Here is a 26010-nt window from a genome sequence, read left to right as displayed (position 1 = left end):
AGGTTAGGGGGTCAGTGGCTGCAAATCCCCAGTAGTCAGTGTTGTGTCCTTATTACAACTGGGCAGCTACTGACACATGCTACGGCCTCTTCCCTCAGGTGAGAGTGTGGGTTTTTCCCGAGGGAACAAGAAACCACAATGGCTCCATGCTGCCCTTCAAACGTGGCGCCTTCCACCTCGCAGTACAGGCCCAGGTGATCATTGTGTCTCCTCCTGCCTGCCAGCGCCCAGCCCCACTTCCTCCCTGCCTGGGCACCTGCACTCACTGCTTTGCCCCTTCCCAGGTCCCCATCATCCCCATAGTCATGTCGTCCTACCAGGACTTCTACTGCAAAAAGGAACGCCGATTCACCTCGGGTGAGTCCACACTGGGTGGAGGGCCGAGAGTGGGTCCTTGGGAGCCTGGGGAATGTCCCTGAGGCAGGGGATCTTAGGTGCCCACTGGACATGCCAGGAGGTAGTCCCCGTCTTTCCGAGAGGGACTGTTACAGTCTGGAAGGAGAGTGAAGGCCGAGGGTGCCGAGCCAGACTGACCATACTCTGGAAGCATGCAGAGAGGCCTAGACAGGGTCCGGGAGGGATCTTGTTAGGAGCTGGTGTGCAAGCAGAGCATCACTGCGGGAGGACAGCGTAGCAGTGAGCTTCCACCGCGGTTGGCTGGTCCTGATGCCGGTCCCACCCCGCCAGGACGGTGTCAGGTGCGCGTGCTGCCCCCAGTGCCCACAGAAGGGCTGACGCCAGACGACGTCCCCGCCCTGGCGGACAGAGTCCGGCACTGCATGCTCACCGTCTTCCGGGAGATCTCCACCGATGGCCTGGGTGGTGGTGACTGTGTGAAGAAGCCTGGGGGGGCGGGCGAGGCCCGGCTCTGAGCTCTTCCCCACACCGCGACCCAGGCCTGAAGCAGGGCCAGGCCTCCTTCCCGGGTCCCCGCTCTCTGCACTCCCTTTGGAATCTCCTCCAGTGATGGTGGCACAGCGTCACTCCGCACCCTCCCCTGCCCCACTGCGGACTCTCCTGCATGGTGCAGGCTCCACTCCGAGCCCCACCTGCCATCTCGTCTTGTGGGACACTTGCCTCCCCTCATCCTTGGCTCGACCGATACAAGGGTGGGAGACGCCCACCCCGCCCCTTCCCTGTGGTCTCTTTGCGGCCTTCTCTCCCTCTTCACCCCACACTGGACAATGGACTCATCTGTTCTGTGGAACAATCCATCCTTTCCCCCCAAGTCCACACGTGAGTGGGCACGCCTGCTACTGAGGACTCCTGACCCTGTGGCTGGAGGCTGAGCCCGAGCGCTCCTCACCGGCTCATCTGGGGACCGTCCTCAGCACTGTCACCCTCATCGGGTCACCCTGGTCGGGAATGGCCCTTCTAACTCAGATGTCTCATCCCTGCCCATGCCAGGGGCTGAGCACACTCCAAATGCCAATTTCTGCTTCCCCTGCTCCCCAGATAGAGGTCTTCCAGCACCGTCTAACCAAATTCTGGAGAGGCAGACAGCAGAAGCCGCGCTCTCTGCTCCCTGGGGCCTTAGGGGAAAGAACCCAACCCTGGCGAGAGGGAGAGAAGGGCGCTTAATTTATTTCTCTTTCTTTTGAGGTACCTCCCTCTCTGAGCCAATTTTCATTTCCTCCCAGTGGCATTGGCCACCCCCTGCCTCCCACTCTAGACCCATTCCTAAGACCCAGGAGGTAGGCTGGGGGCAGAAGGAACGGGTGGGATCCAGTTTTGTGTGGTTGTTTTTATTTGGAGAACAGCAAGCGACTGAGAATAAAGAGAAAGAGAGAGCTGGGGCTTTCTGTGGCCTGTTGCTCCAGGGTGGCGAACCTGGGTCTGCCAGTCCCAGATTAGATCCCAGGGTTCCCCATAAGACAGAGATCCAGGCTGTTGCGGGCGTTCCTTGTCAACCTTGGAGGCCTGGGCCCAGGCTGTTGTCCTCACAGGCACCTGGTTAGTGGCAAAGAGGCAAGGTGGCTGTGGTCTGGGGGGGCTGGAGGGAGGGCCCTGCCAGTCACCCATCAAAACACGGCCTGGGGACCAGGGCATGGGGGAGGGTCTCAGGAGTGAAATGCTGCCTTGAGGCGGGCTCTTCAGTCCAGGAGGAGCAGGGGACTCACAGGCACCCAGCCTTTCCTCGAGTAGCAGCACTTGATCGCTGAGGGACTCGATCCTGTCACCCCGGCCCCACAGCTCAGCCACCTGTTCCGGCCGCAGCTCTTCCGGTGGCATGGGCAGCACTGCCCGGACCCAGGCCCCGGCCCGCGTGGCCCACTACAAAGGAAGGCGCCTTAGGATGTGGGCAAGGTCCCGGGGACCCTGGCAAGCCCAGCACCTCTGCCGGCCACTCACCTGCTCCAGCCGCTCCAGGCGCTCACGAAGCTCTGCGACCTCCCACCTCAGCTTATGCCCCCCCTGTTCCGCTTCCCGGACTAGGACAAAGGAGATGGTGAGCGTGGCCTCACGCTGCAGGGACCCAGGCCCACCCTGCAGCCGTCCCATACCCACCCTCCACACTGAGGACACCGGCACGTGTGGAGGACTCCAGAGGGCCCCCAGCACACGTGCGTCCATCAGGACCCAGCACCAGGGGTTGAGGACAGCTGCACTGGAAGCTGCCCAGGGTGTTCACACAGTCATGAGAACAGAGAGTCAGGCTGGTCCTGCATTCATCAACATCTAGTTACCAGAAAGAGAGGGGGCAGCGTGCCAGCGTGGGTGGGGGAGGTCCCAGCACCCACCCCCATTCTGTATCGGCGGTGCCCATCCTGCTCACCCACGTGGCAGTGCTTCCCTCCCCAGCCGGGGGCGCACTCGCACTGGTCCGGCCCGGTGCAGACACCCCCGTTAAGGCAAGGCTTGGAGCAGATGGCTGGGGTATATCGGAGAAGAGAGAGAGTTAAGCCGGGGACAGGGTGCCAGCTCCCCAGCGTGCTCCCACAAGGCCTCAGGCCCGGCCTCACCTTCACAGGTGAGCGCTCCCGGGCGGGGCTTCCTCCAGCCCTGGCAGCACACCACGTGCGGCTGCTGGACCTCCCGCCTCACCTCCCGCCAGGCCACGCGATAGGTGGTCCTAGAACACAGAAGCAGCGGGCTCAGGGCTCCGGTCCTGGGCTTGGTCCTGGGGAGCCGGGGCTGAGGGCTCCCTCTCTCACCTGTAAGTGCTGCATGTGCGTCTTCCGGCACACAGCGTCAGGTAGGGCTTGTACACAGGCTGACTGTAGGACTCGTTGTACCAGAGTGGGAGCAGCAGGGTCTGTTTGGAGCACACTCCCGAGCTGCGGCCACGCCAGGGAGGAGGCGCTGAGTTTCAAGTTTGTCTTGCCTCTTGTCAAACCCAGGCCTAGCAGAGACCTCCCCCGGCCTTCCCCTATCTGCTCACCTTTCTTTGAAAGATCCTCCTTTGGCCCCCTCGCCTGACGTCAGTAGCAGGAGGAAGGAAAATCCACTCAGGAAAACCCACAGCTCAGCCCTGGGCCCCATGGTTCTTCAAGACGCTGTGGGCTGCAGACAGGCAGTTACTGGACGCCTCTCTCCAGCAGAAGTCCCCCCTGCCCCCCGCAAAGCAATCTCTTGAGGTGAGGTCAGGACATTCACTTTATTCTAAATGAGCTACTCACGGGGTCTACAGCAGCCTATACCCTTAGCCGGGTACGTCCTGACATTATCACATCACCACCCATTCATCCTCAGCCAGGCTCGCCCCTACCCCAACTTCTCCATTCCAGCGCTCAAGGCCGGCGGCCTTCCCACACAACCCTTCTATACTCCCTTAGACCATCACCTTCAGAACTGCAGACCCGCACAAACACATTTCTGCCACCACCACACTGCCACCCGACCACGTATCCCCGAGACACACGCCTCTCAGAAACCCCTCAGCTCATCCCCACCCAAAGGACAAGTACTCCCAGTCTTCCCACACCGGCTTCCTCTCTCCCAACACCCTGCTCTTCCCACCTGTTTCCCCTGTCCAGGGAGACTGCAGTCACAGCAACCCCAACAGCGGCAGCTTAGACTGGTGGGTGGGCCTCTCCGCCTGGGAAGAGGCTAAGGGGTTGGGCCACACAGCAGCCTCCCATTCCTGCCCCCTCCCACAAGCTCCTCAGACTCAGGCCTCTAAGCTCAGTCATCAGCTTCTGCCTTCCTCGCCGTCGCTCAAGCACTACTTAGCAGGACCCACACATCCTTTGGAGGCCCCCAAATATGAACCCCAAATCAGAAGTTCCTGGCTCTAATAGCAACCAGCACCCCACCCCCCTCAACCTAACACACTGTGGGACAACGTGAGAACAGAGAGGGCGAGAGACAAAGCAAGGGCAGGTCATGGCCGAGCAGGCAAGATCAGCCATCAGCCGTCATAGAAGGGCAGGGGCGGCCCAAGGCACCAAGGGGAAAACTGCCTCGGTCTCTTGATGGCATTTGTTGGAGGCTGGGGGCACCACCCCCAAGCCAGAACAGACAGGGGACTATTGTCTCAGCCAAATTCCTCCTCCCCAGGCAAAGGGAGACTCACTGTACAGCCCCTCCCCCAGCCCTGGCCTACAAAGGTCAAGGGGCATGACACATGTCTAACCTGACCCTCTGCCCCCTCGTCTAGTCTGGGGGTGGCCGGCCAATTCCACCCATGAGGCTGAGGCCCAAACTACCAGAGCCTGGGGCTCAACCCCCTAACCCCAGGACAGGACAGGAAGAGAATTGTCTTTAGCAGGAAAGAACCCACAGAGAGTCAGGAACCCACACAGAATGGGCATTCAGAGGGCGGAAACACCAAGGGGGTCCCCACCCCAGACTAAGTATCCGGGCGCCCAGGCCCCAGGCTTTCTATCCCCACCCTCTTCGGGGAGTCCAGGTCCCCTTTACCTGGGAATAAGCCAAGCCACACGGAGGAAACGGAACTTTATTTCTATAAATACAAGGGACACCCGATAAAGGGCAGTTAAAAGAGGGCCTGGGGCCTCAAAGAACCTAGGCTCCCAGGGGAGACCCCAATACTGATCATAGGGACTGGGGGAATCCCCAAACCTGAGATGGGCCTTGCAGGCCACAGATATTCCCCAACACTGACACTTCAAAAGTGGAACTGTCCCCATAGGGGAGCCTCGGAACCCCTCTTACGGGTGTCCCTCTTGCTGAGGAGGCTGGCGACAAAGGGAAAGCTGAGAACAAGGGAATATGGGGATAACAAGCTAAAAATGTCCTGAGTGGCCTGGAAGGAGCCCCGTGTGGTGGGCAGGGCCTGGGCTCTTCCGGTGCAGCCAGACCCGGAGGAGCAACAGCAGCAGCAACGGGGCCACAGTGCCTGCTTCCCAACCTCAGCCATGGCAGAAAGGGAGGGCTCGGGGGCATCCCCAAGTGAGGATGTGAGGTAGGGGACCAGGGCCTGTCATTCACAGAGGAGCAGGGGGAGGGCTCAGGGAGCCCTGGTGGGGGTGGGGCAGTGTGGGAGCGATGAGGTGGTCACAGGCTTGCCGGAGCCTGGCATCTGCTTCCCAAGGCCACAACCACTCTGGACTGGGGAATTCCTGGAGACACCCTCGAGGACAGCTTCAGGAGAGCCACGGCTCGATGCAAGTGTCATAGAGCGTGCGATTGGAGTGCCAGGCGGTGTGAGAGATCCCAGCCATCTGACACCTCACTATGGCACCCCGGGCCAAGAGAGTCTTCAGCCCGAAAGAATCCCGAAGATAAACCTTCAAGTGGGTGGAGGGCCGTGGAGACATGGAAGAAGAGGAGACAGAGTGAGGCACTGCTGGCGGCCAGACCTTCCCCTTCCCCTCTCCCTCCCCCTCCCCCTCCCCCTCGAGGCAGACAGGTCAGCTCAGGAGGCACAGGCAGACAGCTCCAGAATGAGGTGGAGCACTGGGAGGGAGAAGGAAGTCTCCCCAGGGGCTTACCGGCTGCTTCTCCATCTCTAAGACAGTTTCGTTGGCATCGTAGAAACCAAAGAAGCTACAAAGAGATTTGCAGAGGGGATTTAGCGGAGCCAGGAGCACTAACATGCGTTAGTGTTCCCCAGAAACTCAGCCCGCTAGGAGATGGGGAGCACAGAGCACACCCACTCTCACAGGACCTGGGCACAGGGACACTTGAGAGATGAAGACGGACGTAGAGAGTTGGAGGCCAGCTCCAGCTGCAGTGAGTTCCAGGCCAGACAGGCCTACATGAGACCCTGCCTCAAACAACAAAAAACTGAGAACAAGTCCTGATTTGAAGAATTTGAGGTGGGACTGGTTAAGAGCACTGGCTGCTTTTCCAGAGGACTCAGGTTGAATTCCGAGCACCACCACATTGTCTCAACCATCTGTAACTACAGTTCCAGGCGATCCATGCCATCTCGTGGCCTCTGCCGGTATCAGGCACAACCAATAGTACACAGATGTACATGCAGGCAAACCACTCCCCCGCACACATGAATCTTAATAATAAAATAATCGCCGGGCAACGGCGGCACACTCTTTTAATCTTAGCCCTCAGGAAGAGTGAGTTTCCACAACAGCCAGGATGACACAGAGAAACCCTGTCTCAGGAAACAAAACAAATAAAATAAAATATTTAAAGAAAAATAAAATAAGTTAAGTTTGGGGGCTGGAGAGACTGCTCAGCAGACAAGAGCACTGGCTGCTCCCACAAAAGCGCCTGAGCTCACACAGGCACAAAGCCAAATGTACACACACCTACACAGGTGTCAAAATAGTAAATATCCTTAAAAGAGACTCAAGAGGGCTGGAGAGGTGGCTCAGAGGTTAAGAACACTGGCTGTTCTTCCAAAGGTTCTGAGTTCAATTCCCAGCAACCACATGGTGGCTTAGAACCATCAACAATGAGATCTGGGCCCTCTGCTGGTTCTCAAGCACACATGCAGGCAGAATGCTGTAGAAATAATAAATAAATAAAATTAAAAAAAAAAAGAGAGACTCAAGAACCAAGTGTAGTATATGTGTAAAATCTAAACACGTGGGAGGCAGAGGCAGGCGGATCTCAGGAGGCCAGCCTGCTCTAAAGAGCTTCAGGAGAGTCAAGGCTACGTAGAGACTATATCTAGAAAAATCAAACAGTTAAAACAAAGCAAAGCCATGCACGCCTAGCATGGACTCTAGGCCAGCACTCTCTGCAAGTAGGTCGGCCGGCTGGTTTGCAGGGCCTCACCCAGAACACCATGTGTGAGTCCACAGGGGACTTTGGTGTTTGCTTGCTTTTTTGAGGCAACTTCTCGCTAGGTGACCTTAGCTGGCCTGGAACTCATCCACCTGACTCCTGGGTGCTAGGATTAAAGGCACAACCATGCCCAGTTAAAATACCGTTAGGTGTGGTGGTGTGCGCCATTAATTCCAGCACTCAGGAGGCCGAGGCTGGAGAATCTCAGTGAGTTCCAGGCCAAACCAGGGCTACAAAGTGGAAGCCTGTCTCAAAAGGAGAGAGATAAAAAATTACAAGCAAGTAGACCTTGTGGATAACTCGACAAAAGCTCATAGTGTCAAAAAAAATCTAGGAGTTGCTGAGTGTGGTGGCCCACGCCTTTAGTCCCAGCATTTGGGAGGCAGAGGCAGGTGGACCTCTGAGAGTTCAAGGATAGCCTGATCTACATAACAAGGTCTGGGACAGCCAGGGCTATGTAAGAAACCTTGTTCCAAAAAAAAAAAAACACCAAACCAAACCAACAACAAAACAAAACAACAACAAAAAAGCACCTAGGAGTCTGAGAGTGAGAGGAAAGCAGGCTGGAAAGGAGCCCTGGCTGAGGAAGCATGTTCCAGGCAGGAGGAGCAACAGGACGACACAACAAGGTATGGGGGCTGGGTTTTAGGAAAGACAGGTTGGAACCCAGCTCTGGGCCTATAAAACCAGTGTTTTATCATGCCATGTAAAAGTGCGCCCTTTGTGGAGGGAAAGGAAAACCAGAAGACAGCCTGTTCTTAACTACCAATGCTGCATGTACAGGCAAGCCTGAGAGTCCCTGCCTAGTGTGCCTGGCATGGCCGGGTATTACCCCCCAACTGGGTGGCTGTGAGGGTGAAGTTAGCTCATCTAGGAGAACAGAGGGGGGCTAGAGAGATGCTGTGCTCTTTCACAAGACCCAAACTCAATTCCCAAACCCACGCTGGCGCGGGTGAGTGGGTGGGGTGGTGCCTGGAAGCTCAGCTCCATCCAGGGGCTCTGACACCAAAGTATAACCCAGCAGGCAAAGGTGCCCGCTGCCGGCCAACAGGCTGAGTTCAGTCCACAGATCACGCAGCAGAAGGAACAACGGAGCCCCGCACGTTGTTCTGATCCCTCACCCCCGTGAGGTCCTACATGAGCATGCTCGCAAAGTCAATCGGAGGAACTAAACTGAAAAATAAGAAATCCTAAAAAATAAGATGGTGCCCTGGGACATACCACAAGCCATCACCAAGAGCTGTTACAAACATGGGAGCATTACACACGGAATGACACTGTGTACGTAAAAGCCACCCTTACTCTTGCACTGTTTTTTTTTAGTAATTTATTTAATTTTATGTGCATTAGTACGGTGTCAGATCCCTTGGAACTGGGCTTACAGACAGTTGTAAGCTGCCACGTGGGCACTGGGACTTGAACCCAGGTCCTTTGGAAGCGCAGACAGTGCTCTTAACCACTGAGCCATCTCCCCAGCCCCTCCTATACTGTTTTTATTTTGGAAGGTCGCCACTCTTTCCTCAACCCTCCAACGCTGTCCTATCTCACTCAGAATATTTTATTTCTTTTTGAGATAGGGTCTCACTTTGCAGCCCTGGCTGTCCTGGAACTCACTCTGTAGACCAGGCTGACTTTGAACTCAGAGATCACCTGCCCCTGCCTCCCTCCTGCGGGGACTAAACAGGGGCCAGCAGCGTCAGCGTGATGTTTCCTCCTGTGTGTATGGATGAGCAGCCTGGCCATGCCCATGCGCACCACATTCACGGCCTCAAGGACCGCAGGCGCTGGTACAGCCCTAGGACTAGAGTTACGGACGGTCGTGAGCCACCATGTGGATGCTGGGAACCAGACCTGGGTCCTCTGCAAGAACAGAACGACGGATCCACCTCCCCAGTCCCCACTTCTCTCTCTCCACGCTGGCTGCCAAGGATTGGGGGGAGAAGTGTTTAATGAAGCTTCATTTTAGCGGGGAACGTTCAAGAAGGACGAAGGTGATGGTTACACAAGTGTTAATGTAGCCAATGCCACAGAACTATTCACTTGAAAACCTTAACTTTTAAAGTTGGGTATATAAGGTGAGCTGGTAGAGTGACTGGCTAGCATGCATGAGGTTCTGGGTTCGATGCCCAGCACTGCATACACTTGACTGGTAACAAAGGTCTGTGTCCTTGGCTCTATAACAAATTTGGGGCAGCCTGGAACACATGGCACTCTATCTTAAAAAGAATGTAACTCCTACCTACCCATCTTTCTTCCCTCCTGCTGCTGAGAATCAAACCCAGGGGCCAGGTGTAGTGGCACAGGCCTTTAAGGCCAGCACGCAAGAGGCAGAGGCAGAGGCAGGAGGATCTCTTTGAGTTCAAAGCCAGCCTTTTCTACAGAGCCTGGACTAAAAGAAAACCTGTCTCCAGAAACAAGGAAACAAATTCAAACCCAGGACTTCAGGATGCTGGCCAAATGCTCTGGCCTGCACCCTCTCAGCTCATCGTGACCTCTTAGCTTGTTGTCCCTGAGCAGACTCTACTTGGTAGCCAAGGCTAATCACAAAATAAACAGCCTTTCTCTGCCTCCAGGGTACTGGGTTACAGCTGGGCACACCACGCTCAGCTACAGTTTTATCACAATAAAAAATAGCTCAAGGGCCTGACACTGGCAACAAGGGTTGAATGGAACCATGCCCTACCTCATTCACCTCCTCCTGCTCTCCCCACACTGCCTCCCCAATCCTCACGGAGGCTCGGCTCGGCTCCCACAGCACAGGCCTGCCCTTGCTTCCTCAGGCTTGCTCAGATGGAGCGCTCCTCAGAGGATGCTGCCTTCAATGGAGGCTACAGCAGGCCCCTGCCTCCTCTTTCACTGCAGCTGCCATAAGTATTCTAATTGAGTGGCTTCTCCCTAACCAGAGCAGAAAGTACATAACAGCAGGGACTTCCTTTGCCGATGCTTCCCCAGGGCCCAGGACTGCACCTGGGCACACATGCAGTGTTCAATAAATATGTATTGGGTGAATTACAGGTGACATTCCCAGAGCAGCTCCTGATGACACAGGTGTGCAGCGCCACCTGGCCATCAGCTTTCCTGAGCTTTGAGACAGAGGTAGACGCTCTGATGGGTCGGAAGAGAAATGGCAGGAAATGAGATAAAACGGCTCGGACCTCAATGAGATAAAACTGGAGTGACCTCAGTGTCCTGACATTGGTCTTTTTGAGATTATTACTTGTTTTCTCACACAGGGTTTCTCTGTGTAGCCCTGGCTGTCCGGGAACTTACTTTGTAGGCCAAGCTGACCTTGAACTCAGAGATCCTCCTGCCTCTGCCTCCAGAAGGAAAGCTGGAATTAAAATCCACCACACCTGGTAGTCTCACTTCGATATTGTGTTTTAGATACCTAAGATACAGCCCCAAAGAAATCTGGATAAAGCTTACACAGGACCTTGATAAACCTTCTCAGCAACCTCCTAAGAATCTGTGATAACTTCAAAATTATTTCTGTATGGATGTTTGTGCGTGGTATTTGAAACTGGGTTTCAAATGTAGCCCAGGCTGGACTAATATAGTCCAAGGATGACCTTGAACTTCGGATCCTCTCTCTGTGGCCCTGGTGAGTGAAGTGTGTGTGTGTGTGTGTGTGTGTTGGGGTTGGGGAGGGGGAGGGCACGCTACGCAAGCACTCTACCAGCTGAGCCACATCTCCAGCTGCCAAAATTGAAAGACTTTTTATACCAGTTTCTTGCTTGCTTGCTTGCTTGCTTGCTTGGTGGCAGCGGTGGGTTTTAGATCACGAGAAACAAACAGAGACCCACCTTCCTCCTCCTCCTGAGTGCTGGGATTAAATATGTCAGGTTTTTTCTGGTGTTTTGGTGAAGCAATCTCATTTTCTAGCCCACACTCATCCGGAACTCCGGGGCTCAAACATTTCTACAAGGGGCAAGTACGGAGAGCACTTGCCTAGTGTGTGCAAGTCCCTGGGTCTGATCCCAGCCTTGCCAAAAAGAAGAGGGAGACATGGATGTGCTAATAATGCCTGTCCCTTGGGAGACAAAGGCATTGGCTCGGCAGCCAATCCTGGGCCGCACACCGGGCCTCCTTCTCTAAAAAGTCTGCTGTAGGGGCACTACAGGCCAGGCTTGGGAGGTAAGACTGGTGGGGGCTGGACGGCCGGGCTTCAGCCTTTGTAATCCCTCTTACCTAGACTGCCAGGGAGTGATCACTCCATCATCAGGACCCCCAATCAGCACCACATGGCCCACTCGAAGGAAGTTCTTCCGCCACGCTGTAGAGACGGGAAGACACGGAGTCAGCCACAGGGATCAGGCCAGGTTTAGCTAGAAGCAGGCGAGGGGACACAGGTGGGGGTGGGGATCTTACCAGTGGCATTGGGGTGGTCTCTCTCCCTGTTGATGAGGGCCAGAAAGCTGCTGGCGTTGAGGTACAAGTCATCATGGTGAGGATCTGAGGCAAACAGCAGTTAGGAAGACAGCCAGGGGCTGGGGACGTAGCTCAGCTGGGAGTCACTGCCTAGCATGCCCTGCTTTTGACCCCAGGCCCCAGTGAACTGGGCACAGGTGACACACACCTGTAATCCTAGCAGTCAGGATGTTACGACACAAGGATCAGAAGTTCAAAGTCATCCTTGGCTACATACAGAGTTCCAGGGGGCTGGAGGGCTGGCCCAGTCGTGAAGAGCATCAGCTGCTCTTCCAGGACTCTGGTTCAATTCTCAGCACCCACACTGGCTCACAACTAACTCCAGTCCAGGGGATCCAATGCCCTTTTCTGGCCTCCACAGGAAACTGGAATGTATGTGGTGCACATATATGCAGATAAGACACTCATTAAAAATTAAAAGAAAGGGGGAAACACACGGGGGGGGGCAGACCAGAGGCAGCATGGTCAGTCAAGAGACAACAGGAAGAGTAAAGACTGGGGCTGGAGAGACGCTCTGTGGTCAAGAGCTCTGTCCGCAATCCCAGAATTCAATCCCCAGCACCCACATGGTGGCTCACAACCATCTGTCTACGCTGGGATCTGATGACTTCTGACCCGCAGTGCACATGCAGACAGAGCACTCATGTATGTATGTAAAAACAAGTAAATCTTAAAGAGGGCAATCACTGCTCTTCTGAAGGTCGTGAGTTCAGGTCCCAGCGCCCACGTCCCAACTGTCTGCCGCCCTCTTCTGGTGTGCAGGTGGACATGCAGACACGCGTGTACATAGAATGCACACACAAATCTAAAAGCTAGCCATCCAACCACACAACAGGAGAATAACTGCCACACGCTGGGACACACTTGTGGAGTTTGTCGATTTGCTCTGTTTGATTTTTGAGACACGGTCTGTTTAGTCCTGCCTGCCGTGGGACTCCTCTATAACACAGGCTGGCTTCAAACCAAAGCACTGGGGTAAAATTCACGCACCATCCGTGACCCCAGGAGGCACTCTATCTGCTTCCCTGTAGGAGTCAGTGACTAACAGTTACTCTCACTGCTGGAATCATTCCAACCCCTTCACAAGGTATATGCTGTATTACTCTGGAGAAGGAGACTGAGTCTCAGAGAGCCAAGAAAGGTACCCAAGATCACTCAGCAGCTTCAACCCCTAATCCGGCCCCGGCTTCCACTGTCACCTGCACTGTAGCAGAGGTTGGACCCTAACGGACCAAATCCAGCCTGTTACCTGCTTCCGTAAATAATGCTTTATCCGGACATGGGTCACTCACTCACTCACACGGCCTATGACCCACTATGGCGGAGACAACGGACTCCTGAAAGTTGTCCTCTGACCTCCACATACGTGCTTATGCAAGCAAGCAGGCGCAGGAGAGAGACGAACAATAATGATAATTAATTATTTCTACAGAAATTTCTGCATGAGACTACACTCTCTGAGGCAACCGGGTGGCGTGCGCGCCACGTCCTGGTGCGCGCCACGTCCTGGACGTCTGAGAAGTGTTCCGTAGATGGAAGCTGTTACTTTGGTTATGGCAGAGGTGGGATCGGCGGCCCCCCCCCCCCCAACTCACCGTGCCAGTAGTTGCAGATGGAAAATTCCTGGCCCCAAGGGCTGTAGCAGACCCGATAAAGGTTAGACCGCATGGACGTAGGGAAGAGCCACTTCAAATAGTCTGTGTCTGAAAAGAAAAGGCGTGCCAAGGCGGCCTCAGCCCCCAAGCCCCGGGCAGCCTGCCTTCCACGGAACCCACGGCGCCCACTCACCTCCATACTGCCCCATCTGCGGGGAGGAGAGAGAGATGAAAGAATCCACGTTGTGGTCGTCCATGACAGACAACAAGGCTCGGCACACCAGGCCCCCTGCGGGCAGAGGCAGGCAGAGCTCTGTGAGTCTCCAGGCCAGGCGGGTCTACAAAGAGGGTGCGGGACAGCCAAGGCTACACAGAGAAACTCTGTCTTGGAAAACAGAGAGAGAGAGAGAGGGGGGGAGAGGACAGGCACTGGAGTGACCCTTGTCCCTGTCTCTCAGAAAAGTGAACGTAAAAGACTGGAATCCAAGGCCTCAGACACACTCTGTGCCAACAGGTCACATATCATGTGATAGAAGCATGCTAAGAGCCTCTAGGCCTCTGACCAAAGGGATATGCTCTTAGCTGTTCTCTAAATCCCCAAATCCAAGAGAACCATGGGCAACGAGGACGGAAGGACGCCTCCCTCCCGTCCAGGCCCCGCAGGATGAAGACAAGAGCGGGTAGGATCAAACACCAGCGCTCATTCGCTAGGGCTCTGAGCAGAGCAACGCAAGCGTCTTTGCAGCGGACAGGGTTTGGGGGTTAGGAGGGTGTTGCCTACCCTGGGAGTAGCACAGGAGGTGCACCCCTTCGGGGGCCTTTTCCATGATGGGGACCACAGCCTCTCGGAAGCCCTGCACCTGCTCCCACAGCGGCCGCAAGCTCTCTCTGCCATCGAAGAGATCAAGCACTGTCACCACAGTCCCGGGGTGCGTCTGTGGGAAGGGGGCAATGCAGCCACTGGGGTTGGACGGCGGAGGCACGTGCGTTTTGCTGCGCTTGCTTGCTGGAAGGAGCCCCTGCCCCCCAGCTCTCCCCTTAAGTCCTGGCCTGGAGGGGCAGTCCCGCGCTTCCTCCCCCAGCCAGTGTAGCTGTTCCAACACCCCGAGGCCGGTGTCCCCTGACAGACCTCATTGATATAGTCCAGCAGGTGGCGGAAGCTGTAGGAACTGTCAAACAGCCCATGCACCACGATCACCGGCTTGTAGGACCCGCGGTGGGGTGCGGGGGCCGCGGGCATGAGCAGCCACAGGAACGGCAGGAGGAGCAAAGTCCACGCGGAAGGAAGCCTGTGCCTCCGCAGCCCCGGCATGCTCCCACCTGAGAAGGAACGAGGAGCTGTGAAGGAAAGCAAACGGGCTCACGGCGAGCCGCCCTCCGGCCTCGGCTCCTACCCCTGAGCCTTACGGCCCGCTTTTACTTACTCGGGTTCGCTCGGCACAAACACACCCCCTAAGACACCAATGCTCCAGACACCAATGCTCACCCTAAGTCCCGCCCCAACTTGACGCTCACGGGACTTGGTCCCCTAGGCCCAGGATCTTCCTTAAGCATCACCTCGGCCATGCACAACTCTGGGCTCTGCAAAGGCCCCACAGCAGCAGCCCAGGCCCCACGGAGAGTGGAAACTCCCACCTGGCCTGGGTCTGGAGGCTTCGCTCCTCCAGCTGTTTACTTGTACCCAGTCTGAAGTCCACGGGGTGGGAGGGGAAACGGGACCAGGAGAGCGCGCAGTGGGAACGACGGAGGGGAGTGGGGAGGGCTGCTCGGGGTCGCGCAAAGCCGTCACGTCCGGGGCTTTCCCTGGCAACAGGGCGAGCGTCCCCTGCAACGCGGCCGCGGACCGGGGAGGCAATGGAACGTTCCATTGCACCCAAGGAGCTGGGGAGGAACGAGGCGGAGCGATCCATTGAGGCGGGTGGGGAGCTGCAACCGCAGAGAAAGTAGTCCTGGGTATCTAAAGAGGGCTTTCTGGGGCTCAGCCGCGTCCGGCCCTTCAGGGGTCCAACTTCCCCTCCTCGTTGCGCCCCACTTCCCAGCCCGGGCTGTCTGGCTCCTCGGCAGAGCCCGAATTTCTGGTCCCAAGAGAAGGTGCGAGGGGAGGTCAGCGCAGCCGCTCGCCGGGTCTAGCCGGACCAGGCTTGCCGCAGGCCAGCGTGCGGGGCCGAAGGCGGCCGGAGCGCCCCCCGCCCGCTCCCGCCTGCCCTCCTGCCCCGGATCAGCGCCTTACAACTCTTCACTTTGAAGTGCGTGTTACGCCCTGTCTCCGGAGACGCCGAGAGTCCTCCAGGCCTCTCGAGTGAAGTGCAGCCTGACCCACTTTCTCCGGCCCTACTTTTATCTCCGCGTTCGCGACCCACCTTACATGGGTGTGGGCCCCTGGGCGGGGCAAGGACTCACCACAGCAATTCCTCCAGTCTTTCAACCCTAGGCGACCCCGACAATCTGCGGCGACACAGAACCTGCCTCGGGAGCCAGACGGCAGCCAGACTTCAGCGCTGGCACCCGCTCGGCCTACCCATGACCCCTGCTAGCGCCTGGGTGCCCGGGGATGGCCTGTATCTCGAAAGGCTCTGCCTTAGCAGTTGAATAAGTTTCCAGGATTTCTGAGCATGCTTCAGGTCTTCGCGCAGTCTAAACTCATGTCTCAATAAAACCAGAAGCGTGTGGTGAAGGTGGTGTGGGAGGGATGCTTTCGGGATTCTGCCTGATCCATCCACGCTTGAAAAACCGGAAGCACCGGTGTGGTGTGAGGCTGCGGAGTGAAATGTTCTCAGAGCTGGGAAGGGCTCAAGCCGGGGGACTGCTCTCCAGGACGCCACCGGAGGGCCTTGTCCTGAGGGGAAGGACCTTCTGTAGACAGTCCATCCTCACCCCACCTCCCCACCACGCCTTCCACGGAGCCAAATTAAAATAAAAAGACCTGAAGTCACCGCTGTGCCTCGGGTTGACATCCGAGGGGGTCTGTCTCGGGGCAGGAGGCGGGGAGGACAGGGGCCACTGTAAGAAATGGACATGAACGCTGACCGGCCCAAGAATTCTCCAGCCCCACCAAAGCATGCCCTTCCAAACCTGCCTGTCAAAAATAAGCAAGTCCATCCTGCTCCCCTCTGCTAAAGCACTTTGGCCTCTTAACCCTGGAGAAAGAAGGTGCCTGTGCTTTCTCTCCAGTTCCTCAGCCATCTTCAGAGGACAGCTCCGAGCTTCCCCCTTAACTGTGGGGCGGGCAGGCCCCCACTATACCTGAGGGCCTCCTCAGACCCCCTCAGATCCTAGCTTATACAGTTCTCTCTCACACCTGGTTGTCCTAGAGCTAGCTTGCAGGAAGTTCTGAGGGAAACTGAGGAAAGAGCCCCTTGGGTGAGCAGGGTCGGGGGACCGAGGTCCGGAGATAAGTGTGGTAAATCCACTGAGCTGGCTTCCTCCCACAATATAACCACTACAGCGAGTCTTTGCGGGAGAGGCTCTGGAGAGTTCTCTCTCCCTCCTTCCCTCTCTTAGTCCCACCCGCCTTGCCTGGTCTTGCCTCCGGTTTCCATGACAACTCCAAGGGAGCCTAAACTGGGGGCTTGGATGCTGGGGTGAGAGGAGGAGAGAGGTGGTCCAGAGCAGAGAGAGACAGAGTGGGGGAGACTTCCGAAGCGCTCCCCCTCCCGCCTCGGTCCCTTTAAGCTCCCCCCCTCACCACTCTCCCTCTGCCCCCCCCCCTCCGACACTGTCTTCATCTCTCCATCTCTGCGCTGCTGCCGCCACCATCGCCGCCGCGCTGCCGCCGCCGGCTGCGCCATCCCGGACCCAGACTCCTGCGCCAGCAGCCAGGGGGTCCTGACTCCAGCTTCTGAGACCCTGTCCCAGCGATTGCAGACATGTCCTCGGAAAAGTCAGGTAAAAATAAAAAATAAAAACCAGTAAAAACCTCCCCTCCAGCCGCCTCCATCACCTCCAGTCTAACCCCCACTTGCCCTAATCCCCTTCTTTGACCCTCTCTCTCCATTCATACCCCCTCCCCCCTCCTCTTTCCACATCCCGTCCTTCTTTTCCTGTCTTCGGGTCAGTCAGCCTCTGTGCCTTGTCAACAACATGGGGGGGGGGGCGGTGAGGCCCAGCCAGGTACTGCAGGGACATCAGGACATCATCACTGGGAGTGACAGACGGACTGGTTCACTGGCATGGAGACACCCACGGGGAGAATAACGGAGACTTGATCAGATTAGGATTACAGGCGGGAGCCGCCATGCCTGGTCCCACAAGACTGTTTCATGGACCTTAACAGAGGCCATGAGGTTCGCAGGCAACTCCACTGCAAGAAAGTGACACAGGGCCACATGCGCAGGACGAGGGGCAGCTGGGGGGGGGGGGCAGCCCGGGCTGAGGGAGTGTGGCTGAAGGCTGGGGAGGAGTTGTGAGGCAAAACTAGACTGGGGGCAGGTGGCCTAGGTGCACCCCTTCCCTGACCCCAAAATGGGAGATGTCCTGTCTCTCCCTCGCTATTTCTCCACCTCTCAGCTGTCTGTTGATTCTTAACCTTCTGAACTCTGCTGTCTTCTCTCTCCCCTTATCCGCTCCTCGGCTTTTCCATGACCAGGCCTTCCAGACTCCGTTCCTCACACTTCCCCGCCGCCCTACAATGCCCCCCAGCCTCCGGCCGAGCCCCCCCTCCCGCCCCCACAGACGGCGCCCTCCTCACACCACCACCACCACCACCACTACCACCAGTCCGGCACGGCCACCCTCCCGCGCCTGGGGGCAGGTGGCCTGGCCTCTGCCGCGGCCAGCGCTCAGCGCGGGGCCTCGTCCTCCGCCACGCTCCCGCGGCCCCCCCCACCACGCGCCGCCCGGCCCCGCCGCTGGGGGTCCACCGCCCGGCTGTGCTACCTTACCCCGCATGCCACCCGACCCTTATCTGCAGGAGACTCGCTTCGAGGGCCCACTTCCCCCGCCCCCGCCTGCGGCCGCCGCCCCGCCCCCGCCAGCGCCAGCCCCGACGGCCCAAGCCCCGGGCTTCGTGGTGCCCACGCACGCGGGGGCGGTGGGCACGTTGCCGCTGGGGGGCTACGTGGCGCCGGGCTACCCGCTGCAGCTGCAGCCCTGCACTGCTTATGTTCCGGTGTATCCGGTCGGCACGGTGAGTGTGGTGCGGGGGTTGGCAGGACCTGGGAGCCCGGGGAGGCAGACGCAACGGGGACAAACGGGAAGCTGGGAGAGAGAAACAGAGCCAGGCCGACCGGGTAACAAGCCCTGGGCAGAAGAGGAGAGAGGGAAGGGGCTGGGGTGGGAAGGTGGTGGACCTGGTTGGGGGGAGGGTGCCTGTGGGGTCAAAGGTCAAGGCTTGGGCGGTTCAGAAGTCAGTCAAGAGGAGGTCTGAAAGAAGGAAACCTCTTGGAGGGAGAGGAAGAAAAGGGACCTGGGAAGCCAGGGTTAGAGCAGGGCCGAAGCCTGGGCCGGGGGGTGCCAAGGAGGATGGAAACAGGAACAGAAGGGCAGAGCAGACCCATAAGCCATTCCCTGTAAGACAGTGTGGGCATTTACAGGAATATGGGTTAATGACACAATGAGGGGGGCTGGGCCGATTTCACTGTCAGGAAAGCTCAGTGCGTTGACTTTCCTCCCCGTAAACCTTGGACTCATGTTCTCAAAACCTCTCTGCCAACTGGCCAACCGCTGGCAAGCACCGGGAGTGTAGGCGTAACGTCCCTTTCCCCCCTGTCCTTCCCACAGCCCTACGCAGGCGGGACCCCCGGGGGTCCCGGAGTGACGTCCCCTCTGCCCCCGCCGCCGCAGGGTCCAGGACTGGCTCTGTTGGAGCCCAGGCGCCCGCCGCACGACTACATGCCCATCGCTGTGCTGACCACCATCTGCTGCTTCTGGCCCACTGGCATCATCGCCATCTTCAAGGCCGTGCAGGTGCGGGGCGGGAAGGGAAAGCTGGGGCTGAGCGGGGTTCAGAGCCCGGGGCATTCTGGGCGCGTGCTGTGGCGGGTGGGCAGCAGTGGCTTTCTGACCCCGCCCGCCCCCTCCCGGGTAGGTGCGCACGGCCTTGGCCCGAGGAGACATGGTGTCCGCTGAGATCGCCTCCCGGGAGGCCCGGAATTTCTCCTTCATCTCTCTGGCCGTGGGCATCGCAGCCATGGTGCTCTGCACCATCCTCACTGTAGTCATAATCATCGCCGCTCAGCACCACGAGAACTACTGGGATCCCTAAAAAGACAGCCTCCCCGCGTCGGCCCCACGAAGCGCTCCCCAACCTCCCAGCCGCCCCGCGCCTCCTCCCGAGGCGCCGCCGGACCCCCAGACATCACACGCTCCGCCCCCGCGGGACGTCTGGCCCAGCGAGTACGCTCAGTTCCTCAGGAACCCCTCCAAGCCCACATTCCCGGCGGCACCCGTGCCAACCCCGCGTCTCCGGTCGCCCCGGCTCCCCACCCACCCCAGTGCAGCGCCCGGGGGAGGAGCTCTCCTGCTGGCGGCTTCCCTGCGGGGATTCTGTTCCCCGAACCCCGCCTTCTCTACGGGCTCCGCCCAACTCCCTCAAAACCCCGCCTCCAGGTCGGCAGGCTCCGCCTTCTTTTCTTCCTCGCGGGGTGATTGGGTTTGGGGATCCAGGCCCAGCCCACAGACGGACGGACTCCTCCTCCTCCCCTCCCAAAACGGGCTCCCCCCACCCCCAGGAGAACTACACCCCATCTCTGGCTCGGATTTTTGCCAGTTGCGGATTTTTCTCGTTCTCCACCCGGGTCTCTGCCTATTTTCTTGCTAATTACAGAACTTCCCGTCGTGTTGCTTTTGGAGTGAGACGTGGGAAGTTCCTGGTTTAGTACCCCTCGCCCTGGAAAGAGAACCAAGTCCCTGCCATGTAAATACCCTTTCCACCTGTGCCAACCCCTGGGCAGGGAGGCAGAAGGGAATCCGGGTGCAGGGAGGGAGCCAGCGCTCCCCGCTCCCTTCTGCCCTAGACTTGTTCTGATCTGTGTGTGCGTGTGTGTGGACTCCCGAAAGACGGCATTAAAGACATTGTAGTGGATTCATCACCCGCAGTTCCAAGGTCCACAGCTCAGCGAACACCCCGGCGTTCCGCGCCCTTCATTTTATGGGTTGTTTTTTTTTTCTTTTTTAACTCCCCTGGGAGGAAGAAGGGAGTGCCACCAGCAGAGACAGAAGCGGGAGGAGATAGTTTCCCATGCCAGCAGAGAAAAGAGGGTCGGGGGTCCCCCGTTCCGCTCCCCGAGCCAGACTTGCCGTAGTTCTGTAGCCCCGGCACCTGGGAGGAGAGTCAGGAGTTCAAAGCCACACGCTGCTTTACAGCGAGTTAGAAGGCAGCGTGGACCACACTAAACCCTGTCTGGAGAGAAGGGACTAGACGGAGAAGACCTGGAGTGGCATTCTCAGTGGGGTTCCCGACCCCAGCCTCGTTCATTCTCAGTGGGCCTCCCAACCCGCTTCTCCTTCCCGTCTAGGCTGGGCTTAGGGCTCCGGGGAGGGGCGTCTTGGGGAGGCAAGAAGGAAGAAGATGGCAGAGCACAGTCAGGAAGCTGATCAAGGATGGGTGACCGGGGCGGGGGAGGAGCTCCACCTGCCCACAGCGTTGCTGGCCTGGGCCTGGACAAGCTCAGGAGAGGAGCAGAGAGCCGAGGGAACCCGGGTGGACGGCTGGCAGCAGCGCCTGTAGTCTCGCCCTAGCTGACCCTGGGCCAGCAGAGAGGCCTTCTGTGAGCAGGGATCAAGCAGAGCCGGCTCGCCTCACTGCACACACACAGAGCAGGATGTCACTCCGGCTTTGTCCTTTCAGACGTGGCCATGATGCACAGGGTGGCTAGGGACACGCGCAGGCCAGGCCGTGACCCCAAATCCAGACAGAAAACCCTGCACTGAGGTGGGGGCGGGGGGGGCGTATATCACAGGTTCCTCTTGGGACATTTCAGGCCTAAGGTGTCTTGGCTAGCAATAGTTGTTTTTCTTAGAGATTTATTTTATTTTTATTTAAGTGTGCTAGTTACATGTCTGTTCTTGTGGGTGTGTGTGTACAAAGCCCACAGAGGCCTGTGGATACACTGCAGCTGGAGTTACAGGTAGCCCTGAACCATCTGCTGTGGGTGCTGGGACCCAAACCCAGGTCCTCAGAAGGAGCAGCAAGTTCATGACCCCGGAGCGGCCTCTCCACCAAGGCTTCTGAAGGGTGCCACAGGCAGCATCGCTTTCCTTGTCCCCTGACCAGCTTTCCTCCTGAGTTGGAAAATGCTGCTATGACAATTGTCTGTGTGTGACTATCTTTTTCAAACCCACTCTTTCCTGTCTCCCTGAAATGCACTTCCGTTCCTGGCGCTGCTAGAATCTCAAATAGCCAGTGATTACATTGCAGAAAATTAGTGATGTTTTTAAAATGTTCGCTTGTGTCTGTCTGCCAGCCTTTTTGTGTCTGTCTGCCTGCCCACCCTCTCCCACCCATTATTCATTTACTCCTTTAAATACTTGAGACGGTGTCTCCTACAGCCCAGTTAAACTCACTGTGTACCTGAAGATGACCTTGAACTTCTGAAGTACTGCCTCAGCCTCCCCAGGGCCTGGAGGACAGCTGTGTGTCACCTTGCCTGAGCACACCTGTTTCTGCACCTCCCGGCTCAGGGATGTGCTGTGTCCTCCACAAGCACGCCTTGGTAATTCTTCCCTTCTCCACTTCCCCAGCTGCCTGTCTCTAGATTTCATTCTTGTTTTCCAAGAAATCTCAACTACTGCCTGGTGGTGGCGCTCACCTTTAGCCAGAGCCAGGAGGATCTCTGCATTTGAGGCCAGCCTGGTGTATAGACTCGAAAAAGAAAAAGAAAGAAAGAAAGAAAGAAAGAAAGAAAGAAAGAAAGAAAGAAAGAAAGAAAGAAAGAAAGAAAGAAAGAAAGAAAGAAAGAAAGGAAGGAAGGAAGGAAGGAAGGAAGGAAGAAAGAAAGAAAGAAAGAAAGAAAGAGAGAGAAAAGAAATCTCATTCACTTAACACAGCCATCACCTCCATCCATCTAGCTATCTGCGGAGACAGAGGCCACAGTACTTCCTTCAGACTTGCGACCATGCTGTCTCCACCTGCAGCCAGCCACTCACCAAAGTTCCAGGATTACAGTCCTAGCTCTACTACCAAGCTAGGAATTCTGTTTATTCTTTTTCTGTTGTTGTTTTGGCTTTTGGGATTTGTTTTGTTTTGTGTTTTTGGTTGGTTGGTTGGTTGTGGGGGAAGTTGGTTTGGTCTTGGTTTGTGTGTTTTTGTTTTGACACAGGGTTTCTCTGTAGAGCCCTAGTTGACCTTGAACTCAGCTTTGCAGACCAGGATGGCCTTGAACTCACACCACCTGCCTTTGCCTCCAGAGTGCTGGGATTATAAGCATGCACTATCGCACCTTTCTGGTTTGTTTAATCTTTTTAGTTCTGGGAATTAACCCAGCTCCTGGTGTGCTAAGCAAACCCTTTCCCAGGAGCTGCATGTCAACCACGGCAAGCCTCTGACTCAAGCCCTTTCCAACACAACCCCTCACCTTCCTCCAGAAGCCAGCTGTGCTCCCTCACAGACAGGGACCGTGCCACAAGGCATCCTCATCCATTTGGTCCCAAGTCAACTCGGTGAAGCTGTTCCACCATGCTTCCTTAACCCCACTGATGGCACCCCAGCCACACCTCCTTACCCATCTTGTGCCCGCTGTATCAAGATGTGCTGTGGAGCACAGACAGTATGCCTCACTCTAACCCTTCGCCGGCCCTTGCCAGAAACATTGCTTCAAGCTGGATTATTGCAACAGCTTCCCCAGAAGATCCCTCTACCCTACAGTCAGGGGCCTGGCTGGGTGTGGTGGTGCACACCTTTGGTCCCAGTACTCAGGAGGCAGGGGAATCTCTGTGAGTTCCAGGGCAGCCTCCTTTTCAGAGTGAGTTCTAGATGGCCAGGACAACAAAAAAAGCTAAAAGCTAGCCACAGAGCCGCTGTACAGAAGGGACCATAGCTTGATCTGAGGAGTTCCGCCTGGCCGTCTCTAGGGTCCATCCAAGGCCTCAGGAACGCTAGGCAGGTGCTCTGCCACCCAGCTACAACAGCCAAAGAGGTGGAGAGAGAAATGAAAGGACTCAGAGGCTGGGTCTGTAGTCCTCTGAGGAAAGCGGATCATGAGTTTAAGGCCTGCCTGGCATGGTGCAAGCCTTTAGTCCTAGCACATTGGGGCGGCAGGGGTGAGGGGGAGTGTTGTTTTTTTAACAAACTCCCAATCGAAGGCTCAGGAGCCAGATCCTGGGTGGAAACCTGCTAGCTCAGAGAGGCAGGGAAAGCACCCAGCTGACCTTCCTCCTCAGCCAGTGTCCCGTAAAGAAGGCTCTTTCGCCACACTATCTCCAAAAACTCTCAAACTGAATGTCCCTCCCTTCTACTTCCTGTCATCTATCCGTCCTCCTGACTCTCTCTCACTCGCTGTGGTTTTCTCCCCTATGTTCACTCCCTGTTAACTGGTTGTTTGTTCTGCCATCTTTTTTTTTAAAGATGTATTTATTATACAGTACTCTGCCTGCATATACATCAGCACACCAGATCTCACTATAGATGGTTGTGAGCCACCATGTGATTGCTAGGAACTGAACTCAGGACCTTTGGAAGAACAGCCTGCATTCTTAACCTGTGAGCCATCTCTCCAGCCCTGCCCTGCCTTCTGACCTATGGTTGACTTTATTTAATCCTGTTTACAATATTCAAGCAGAAAGCTCTTGGATTAAAGGGGTGTGCAGGGGCTGAGCCACAACTAGAAACAGGTTTTTCCAGTAAACAACACAGTCTCAGGGTTCGCGGTGTGATCGAACATCCTGCAACGAGGGAGAGCCAGGTTTATCGTTCTGAGTTCAAGGCCTGTCTGGGGCTGCTGAGAGAGCACTCACCACGTCAGCCTGACTGCCTGGCTTTGATCCTATGTTAAAAAAACAAACAACTGTGTGATGACGCGTAGCTCCAATCTCAGGACTCTTCTTGTGGGAGAGGAGGTGGAGACAGGAGGATCACCCGGAAGGTTCCAGACCAACTAGCCCAGAACAGGCAGCATAGCAGACTGGAGAGAGAGACCTTGCCTCAAAGTGATCTCCACACACTTGGTGCGGGAAGCACACGCACACAGTAACAGCGACTGTTAAAGGCGTGTCTGAGTTACAAAGCCACCTCAGGATCACCTTAAACAACTAGTGAAACCCTGCCTCAAGATAAAAAGTGGGGGAGAGGGGGGCTCATCCACAGACTAGCCAACCCATGTTGCACAAGTCCCTAGTGAAGCTGGTCTTTGTGACTTAGTGGGTTCTTCTTTTTCCCAGCCCCGTTTGCATCCACTAGCACTAGATAGGAGAGAGAGAGAGCAGAGAGAGACAGGAGAGAGGGATAAAGGGCCTTGAATCTACTTTCTTCTTTCAGCACAACTACTACCGAACTTCAATCAACAACCCCGAACGACCAGCCACCATCAACCCCACCTCTTGGGGGCTCTAGCATTTATACTCTCTGAAAATTTCCCTGGATTCCAAACGTCATGCAGCCACAGGAACTATCTGCAGCTGGTGAAACCGTGCCTCTGCCAGAGCGCGAGGCAAAGGCCGATCAGCTGCTGCAAGGCAGCCCCGCAGCCCCGCGCCTGGGACTAAAATAAAAAACATTCTTATGATATTTCTGTGTTTTTTAGAGAAACCAAATTCCAGACTGCTCAGTACTTGGTCGGTTTGATTTGATTTTTGGAGGCAGGGACTCTCCGTGTCCCTCCATGTTCCTGGCTGTCCCGGAACTCCCTCTGATGCCAGGATGGCCTCAGACTCAGAGCTCTGCCTGCCTCTGCCTTGCAGCCCCATAGCCTGTCTAAAAACCTAGCACCCAGGCTGCAAGGATGGGAGTCTTGCACGGTACCACTACATCAGCAGGCCTGTTTCAGGGCCCTGGGTTTAGTCTGCTGCACGGCGGAAGCACTTGCAGACTGTTAATGGCGTATCCAGTTATTTCCCAACCACAGTCTGTCTGCACACTCCCTCATAGCTTAGGCAGCCCTCTGCTCCTGTTCAACCCAGTTTTCAACCAGACTGGTCCCTCGTCCTTCCCACCCTGGGTGTTTAGCCAGCAGCACCTAAGTCTCAGGCGTGCGTCTCCAGCCTCTGCCAGGCATCAATCATGAGTCGTTGGCCTCCTCTAGGCTCTGGACCACTTCCGAGATCTAGGCCACCCCTAGGCTTTCTCCAACATGCTTCTGCGCGTGGACAGTTTTTCCTGTTCTTCAAAGCCCCAGTCAGTTCACCCCTCCCCACCTCAGGGCTTTCTGTGTCCTCTGGGTTGGATTACAGCGGTGGGTGCCCAAGCAGTCCTGGGCATTTTGTGGTGTGATGGTTCTCCCAGCTGGCTACACGTTAGGATGCTGGGATGGAGAGGTGTTTATTTGTTTTCCTGAGACAGGGTTTCTCTGTGTAGTCTCGGCTGCCCTGGATTCACTTTGTAAACCAGGCTGTCCCCCAGCACACAGAGATCCTCTTGTCTCTGTCTCCCAGAGCTCTGGGATTATAGGTGTGAGCCACCATACCTGACTGGGGGGGGGGGGTGTCGTTATTTTTAAAGCCCAAAACTCAGGTGACATCCTGGGGCAATGGAATCAGGATATCGGTGGGGAGGCTCAAATGTCAATGCTGTGATCTCCCAGGGGATTCCAAAGAGCATCCGAGGCTGGGAGTCGCCCCAGAGACCCCCCGGGGAGACTCCAGAGGGTGCTTCAGCCAGGGCGACTTCCTGCAGAGGAGTTTCTGCTCCCGAAGCAGACAAGCGCATTCCCCAGCATCTTACCTGTGTCTTGCTGTGCAC

General features: G+C 56.5%; 4 protein-coding genes across 18 annotated transcripts in view; 2 read left to right on the top strand and 2 right to left on the bottom strand.

Moving 5' to 3' along the window:
• Agpat1 (1-acylglycerol-3-phosphate O-acyltransferase 1) overlaps positions 1-1790 on the top strand; it is an 8500-nt gene extending 6710 nt beyond the window's left edge. For all 3 annotated transcript variants that reach the window (XM_021663076.2, XM_021663077.2, XM_021663075.2), the window contains exons 5-7: positions 99-194; positions 285-357; positions 688-1790. In XM_021663076.2, coding sequence (XP_021518751.1) covers positions 99-194; positions 285-357; positions 688-872 — 354 coding nt within the window. In that variant the 3' untranslated portion in view covers positions 873-1790. The remainder of the gene's footprint in view (positions 1-98; positions 195-284; positions 358-687) is intronic.
• Egfl8 (EGF like domain multiple 8) lies at positions 1725-4991 on the bottom strand. Of its 4 annotated transcripts, none has more exons than XM_060369076.1 (9): positions 4864-4991; positions 3383-3504; positions 3156-3278; positions 2964-3073; positions 2777-2872; positions 2509-2679; positions 2353-2432; positions 2121-2274; positions 1725-1950 (listed from the first exon to the last, which is right to left on the bottom strand). In XM_060369076.1, exons 2-9 carry the CDS (start codon positions 3481-3483, stop codon positions 1907-1909), a joined length of 879 nt encoding a protein of 292 aa, XP_060225059.1. In that variant the 5' UTR covers positions 3484-3504; positions 4864-4991; the 3' UTR covers positions 1725-1906. The 4 variants fall into 4 exon arrangements, with proteins under 4 accessions (XP_060225059.1, XP_021518748.1, XP_060225058.1 ...); XM_021663073.2 differs by lacking the exon at positions 4864-4991 and adding an exon at positions 3961-4853; XM_060369075.1 differs by lacking the exon at positions 4864-4991 and having other exon boundaries at positions 3383-4852.
• On the bottom strand, positions 4887-26010 carry Ppt2 (palmitoyl-protein thioesterase 2). Of its 10 annotated transcripts, none has more exons than XM_060369073.1 (9): positions 25993-26010; positions 14311-14501; positions 13963-14116; positions 13375-13470; positions 13182-13289; positions 11527-11610; positions 11347-11431; positions 5898-5952; positions 4887-5693 (listed from the first exon to the last, which is right to left on the bottom strand). In XM_060369073.1, the coding sequence occupies exons 2-9, from the start codon at positions 14491-14493 to the stop codon at positions 5550-5552; spliced, it is 909 nt and encodes a 302-aa protein (XP_060225056.1). In that variant the 5' UTR covers positions 14494-14501; positions 25993-26010; the 3' UTR covers positions 4887-5549. The 10 variants fall into 10 exon arrangements, with proteins under 10 accessions (XP_060225056.1, XP_060225055.1, XP_021518743.1 ...); XM_060369072.1 differs by lacking the exon at positions 25993-26010 and adding an exon at positions 18062-18081; XM_021663068.2 differs by lacking the exon at positions 25993-26010 and adding an exon at positions 15582-15710.
• On the top strand, positions 16901-20209 carry Prrt1 (proline rich transmembrane protein 1). The gene is given in 5 exon segments (XM_021663061.2): positions 16901-17066; positions 17767-17996; positions 17998-18306; positions 18900-19085; positions 19207-20209. Coding segments are annotated over 5 exon segments (921 nt in total). The 5' UTR covers positions 16901-17047; the 3' UTR covers positions 19384-20209.

Source organism: Meriones unguiculatus, chromosome 16 (genome assembly GCF_030254825.1).
Source record: "Meriones unguiculatus strain TT.TT164.6M chromosome 16, Bangor_MerUng_6.1, whole genome shotgun sequence".
NCBI classification, from domain to species: Eukaryota; Metazoa; Chordata; class Mammalia; order Rodentia; family Muridae; genus Meriones; species Meriones unguiculatus.
This window is presented reverse-complemented; position numbering and strand designations above follow the sequence as displayed.